The sequence below is a fragment of the Apis dorsata genome, unplaced genomic scaffold, assembly GCF_000469605.1.
Source record: "Apis dorsata unplaced genomic scaffold, Apis dorsata 1.3 scaffold_102, whole genome shotgun sequence".
NCBI classification, from domain to species: Eukaryota; Metazoa; Arthropoda; class Insecta; order Hymenoptera; family Apidae; genus Apis; species Apis dorsata.
Window position 1 is genome coordinate 90608 of NW_006263400.1, and position 6025 is coordinate 96632.

At 38.2% G+C, this 6025-nt stretch overlaps 2 protein-coding genes across 5 annotated transcripts in view; one reads left to right on the forward strand and one right to left on the reverse strand.

Moving 5' to 3' along the window:
- LOC102676856 (cadherin-99C) overlaps positions 1-6025 on the reverse strand; it is a 132785-nt gene that overhangs the window by 36308 nt on the left and 90452 nt on the right. For 2 of the 4 annotated variants that reach the window (XM_031508807.1, XM_031508808.1), the window contains exon 7: positions 320-469. In XM_031508807.1, the coding sequence (XP_031364667.1) occupies positions 320-469 (150 nt within the window). Of the gene's footprint in view, positions 1-319; positions 473-530; positions 923-3376; positions 3455-6025 lie in introns of those variants that run through there. The other 2 variants (XM_031508809.1, XM_031508810.1) reach the window with 2 other exon arrangements.
- LOC102672530 (uncharacterized protein C15orf61 homolog) overlaps positions 1-6025 on the forward strand; it is a 91111-nt gene that overhangs the window by 16152 nt on the left and 68934 nt on the right. The gene's annotated exons all lie outside the window — the stretch shown is intronic.

A 6025-nucleotide genomic window follows, 5' to 3' on the forward strand; every position in this document is an offset into this window, starting at 1 on the left:
ACTAGTTTCGATTTTTGTTTGGGCAAGAGTTGGAAGGAGTCAAACTCCGTATGCATTAAATTCGAAATTGATCTGGAAGAGGAAAAAATTTTGAAATGGAAAAGAGAGATTCGTAGAGAGATTGAGCATTGTGCTCCAAGGATGCGAGAGGATTCTTTTTTTTAATCGGTTATAACGATCGAGTCGCACAACGTTCATCCCTCGAGAACATTATTATCGCGCAACGTCTACATCTCGACGAGTTTCACTCTCTCGACGAGCTTCAAACGCGTATATATAATTCATAACTGTGTGTTAAAGGAAATAAATGTACGCGTACCGACGCTGAATATTCCGGATTAATGCACGCGCCGTCCAGCAGCATGCAGCCTTGGTAGATGAACGAAGGATCTTGATCATCGTCGTCCCTGATATTCACCGTCAGTGTAGTGGTGGACGTGAACCTTTCAGACACATTCCTCGCACGATCCTACGAACAAACGGTTTATCATGTCTTTTCTTCCCCCTTCCCCTATTTTACTCGTTCCGCCATTAACGAAGCGAGCATCGCTGTTGCGGTTACGATTCATTAATACGATTAACATTACACATTTCGAGCGAAAATTTCACGCTCTTCTGTACGACGTGAATGACGTATGCGTCATTGGATTTTTAAACAGCATGAAAAACGGAGAGGAAATTTTCCACATTTGTTCAATACGAATTGAATTTTCATCGATATATCTGATGGAAAGAAATCTCGCGGAAAGAATCTGATTGGTCTCATTTGGAAGAAAACGCCTATTTTTGTTTCTACCATTTGGCATCTAAACCTACGCGTTAGAGCGTAGGCATAAAATCCAAAGAATTTTCTTTCTAACTTCTTATTTCTCGTCAATTTGCGTAGGCTAATTACGATTTGTAACGACAGTTTATTAGTTTAAATAGTTAAGATAATAATTGTAGAAATAAGCTGGATATATTATAGATAATTTCGAAAATATTTCGACTTCAAGTTTTATCTATGTGTACAGTGTCTCGATTGTCAACAAAGCGTATGAAGTGGGGATAGGCGGTCCTAGCGCAGGCATAAAATCTAAAGTATTCTAACGATATAATACAAAAATTTGTTCCTTATAATATACTTAAGGCCAATTACGATTTGTAACGATAATTTAATTTATAAATATAATTATAAAATGTATATAAATGAAAATAATTTTTATGAATTTGAACACTAAAATTGTAATTCTATTGCGTAGCGTATGGTCAGGATTGTAAACAAAACGTTTGAAGTGGGGATAGATGGTCCTAGCGAAGGACCCCTCTTGCCCCTCTGCCGTCCCGCGAGACATCTTTCCAACAGTGAACAGTAGATACGTACGTGTTGTGAAAGAAAGTTGTGTTCGTGAGTTTATTTAAGCCGAAAGGACGATAGAAATGATCAGAGAGGTTATGTTAGATTTCACATTGACGCTAATTCGAATGTTATATATTGTTCACTGATGGAAAGAAAGGAAAGGAATGCGAGTCTGATCGATCTAATTTGGAAAAGTCTATTTTATACACGTATTTCTTGTTTCTATCATAATATTTGTCACGTATATCGAAACGACTATCTGTATCCAAACTTCGATGCATTAAAACGTAGGCATAGAATCCAAAGAATTCAAATACTATTACTATATACATATATTATTATCGTATCAAAATAATTAATAGCTTATAACGATTATTATCCTAACGTTCATTATTTTTACATACTGATTTTTAAATATTTAAATTATAATAGCTCTTCTACTGTATTCTATGCCTTCTTTCCATCGATGAACAATAACACCAAATTAAGTTTAATTTTCGAATCGATCGAATTATTTCAGAAAAATTAAACGTTCCAAGTAGCTTAATCGAACGGCGTAATCTCCATCTCGGCAAGGAACGGACGACAGCAAAAGCTGTATATCACGTAACCGCGTGTCCATCAACCGGCGATGTAATGCCGTGTAATTTCATGCCGGCTCGACGATCTAAAATTATTAGGTAACTCGGTCAAGCTTGCACCACGCAACCGGTCAAACGCGTTCGTTTCCCTAGCCGAGATTATCCTCTCGAATCGACGCGAAATTATGCGGGGGATAATACGTAAAGGGGGGAGGAACAATTGTTGTAATGTCCCCTCGTAAATCGACGCGAAACGATTGTGTTGTATTCACCGATATCGAGCCTAGTTTCAGAAGAATTTCCAAAGGTGGAGGAGAAAGCCATCGCGAAACACCAGCACGAATAATTTTTCTCTTTCGCTTTGACCCCTGTTCTTTCTCCTCTCTTCCTTCCTTCGTGTCGTGAATATAGGGCGTGGCTCTGGATTGTCGTAACTGTAGCGCGATACTATCTCGCTCGTACTGCGATATTGCGTTTCGGAATCGGAGAAATATTATTACCTCTCGACCGTGCGAAATTCGGTGATGATGAAAACTGGATTGGTTTATTAAATTTTTATCTCGTGAAAAAAAAAAATTGCAATGTATAAAATGTGGAATGGGAATAAATTTTCAACGTGAAAGTCGTAAATACCAGATACTTATTTCCTTCCCCATTCGGATTTGAATAAACCTGAATAAGAGCGCACGGATTCCGATGGAACAAGCGTACACGAAACATAACATTTACATATTTGGAGCAGGTTTATTCCACCAAGCTGCTCGGTGGAACGAAGGACAATACGTTCGAGAAGATGTGGACCAGCTGTTCCACATAATATTCAAATGAGCCACACCTGTAGCAGCCAGCTGTTGCAACTAGCCCCTCGTGTAATCGGCGGAAATATCGATCAAATGTGGAATCAAATGTATAGATCTGAGACTTCGTGGTTGCCTCGTTGTCCGAATCGAAGGTCAACCAAAATTCGATCGAGGACCAGTGATTCTCTATCTCCCGTATAGGATCCTTTCGATCCAATCTTCCTCCACACGCGTTCGATCGCGGAGTCGTAAAGATAGATTTAACGCAGACACGTAGATGGCGCGCGGATTGACGGATGCATTTGATGGCCGCTATTTCGAATTTACGCGCAACATGCCATCTTTGCATGTATCATAAAATATGAAAACCGATTTTCCACCGATAATATGGATAAAAATGGGATTTATTCGACGCGTAATCGCACACAGCCCGACGATGCTCGACGAAATTAATCGAGCCATTCTCGCCTGTATATCCCACGTATACACGTGTCTCGTCCACCGAACTTTGACACTCCCCAAGTGTGATTCATCGCGATTCGATCCGATCTTAACGGAGTTTGATGAATATGTACGACAGCTCGATCTCATTATTTAGCATCGAAGAAGAAAATTTGAAAAGATTTCGTCGAATCTGGACTGGTGGTTCCACTCACCGTTGAAACAGTAGTCGAGTAGACTCGTTGCCCCACGAGCAACGTGAGAAGCAACACTTTCCAACCTTCCATCCTCCACGTTGTTTGCGATGCAACCCGTTAACTTTTATCACTCCATTCTTTCATACGCACGTTACATTTAATTTCTCTATAAAATTGGAATTTCGATTTCGATTTCGAGATCCAAGAAGTAAACAAACGATAATAAATCAGCTTGAATCTTGACGATGAAATGTTTCCAATCCACTCGAGTAATTATAAAAAGTTATAAAATTCCTCCACTGGTTGGTAACACGTTCCCGTTACGTACGCTACGTATAATAAATCATCATTTTTTTTTTTTCCTTCACGTATCTAGAAATACGGCCAGAGCTCGATGAGATCGAAATCTAATCTCTCCGTTGTATTTTCATCGTCGGAATGTTTAACGCAACGGAACGGAAATACTTGATATTACGGTAATATACCGTGAAATCGGAACACGGTGTTCAAAGATTGGCTCGATGATATATCATCGTTGCGATTCCCTTTCGAGAGAGAGAGAGAGAAAGTTACTTCTGAGAGAAATCGATCATCGCGTTTCCAAGTTGGGCATTAATCCAAGTTGAAAAAGTGACTGGTTAAAAATTTCCAGCAAAAAGTTTACTCTGAGCAAATTACTTGACTATTGAAATAACATTTGCTCGATTATTAGTCGATCCGATTCTTGGCCATTATTTCCTATTATTATTATTATTATTATTATTATTATTATTATTATTACAAATAATATTATAAATAATATTTCGAAGTAAATGAATTGTCGAAGTAACTTGTCATTCGTAACTTCGATCAATTAAATTTTCCCCATCGTTGGCACGGATCGCCATGTTTTTCAGCAAGATAATTGCCTCGAAATCGAGATCGTACCGTAATTTTATGCGATCCACGTCGCTTTCAGACTCGCGAGTTCGAGTCTTTATTGTTTTATTGGGAAGAAGGGAGGGGAGGGGGGTCCAATCACCACGCTATTCGTGTATCTAATATCGTTCGTCCCTGCATCGTGGCGTACGAATTTTTTTTTTCTATTGAATTAATTAAACGAATTTATCTGGAACAAAGGAAAGTCTCGAAAGGAGGAAAATTCTTTTTTTTCTTCAGATATGAGTTGAATATTTTTGTAAGTCGATTCGATGAACGGGTATAGAGAAAGGAGATGCTTCGAAAACTTTTTAGAGAGAAATAAATTTAATCGTTCTACTTCTTTCGAATTTTATGATGGTCACGTGACGTGCAAGTACGCACGCCTCTCCTGCACTTTTGTATATCTTCCTGTGTCCCACAAGTTTAACGCGAGTGAAATATGCAAGAGTTGTGTCCGAGTTGTGTTTAGAAATCCTTGACGAAAGTTTAAGAACGTCCTCTCCATTGCGGCCTCGCAGAAGAGGAAAGAAAGTGGTATTATATTTCCAGAGAGGAAGTTTGAGAGAAGCGCGAGCGAATGTTAAATAAGTTTCGTCTATTTAATCTACTGTGTAGAAAAAAGAGAGAAAGAAAGAAAAAAAACTTGAAATTCAGAGACCGTATAATTCCATGAAATATAATCGGAATAATTTATCTTTCTTAACGCGAATAAATAGATTTACACGCTTCGGTGAGTTTTCAGCGATGATGATTTCGATTTTAAAAAAAAAAGGAGGGAAGAAGAGAGAAAAATTGAAAATTAATCGAATACAACTTTTCCACTTGAATTTCCAAATGAATATTCTCGAATTAAACAATCGTTTGATTCGAAACGATAGACGTTGATCAATCGATAACGGAGGGATAATTGAGCGTGGCTCCTCGATTAGCATAAAGTTTTAATCGTGAATGAAATGGGAAACGCGCTTTGACGGCCGTCAAGCGTGAAACGAGCACCTACGCCAATGCCCTGGCACTTGTTACGTGCGCGGTGGAAGCGGCTTCCACCGTCGCAGAAACCGTTCGTTTTGACGAACGCCCACGTACACCCTTCTAATGTCCACCATTAATCTCCATACTCGAAGAATGGTCGGCGAGTGGACTCGATCCCGACGGAACTTGGCTACTACGTTGTTCCGCCCGTTTCCCAATTATCCTGATTTTCTCTCGGAATTTAAGACCTCGATACCAATTGCCACCGACGAGGGTTTTTTTCAAGCGAGAAAGTGAGATTCATCGAATTCCAAGATTCGTCGAAAAAATATGGAATAGAAATTATTCCAATTTCTTTCGAGAGAATTACAAAATAAAATATAAAATTCCGGAGCGCATTACAAGAATTATAATAAAATCTTATTTTTACGGAAATAGAAACGTCCGTTACAACGAACTAAACTTTTATTCTCGTCAAAAACGTGAAATAGAAAAAAATATAATTCATTCTATTTTATATTATTTAACTTTAGAAACTCTAATTATCTCGAGAGATAAAAAATAAAATTCACGAATTCAAAGTTTTAAAGTGAGCTCATTGCAAGAAGTATAAAACAAACTCTTATTTTCAGGGAAACGGAGAAGAAAATTCGTCAAACTCCAAACCTCGTGCGAAACAACGGCCATTAACGGTCTCTTTTCTATTCCACGATTCCAACTAAAAATTTTTGCTCAAAGCGTGGAATAGAAAATAAAAAAAAAAAAAAAAAAAAA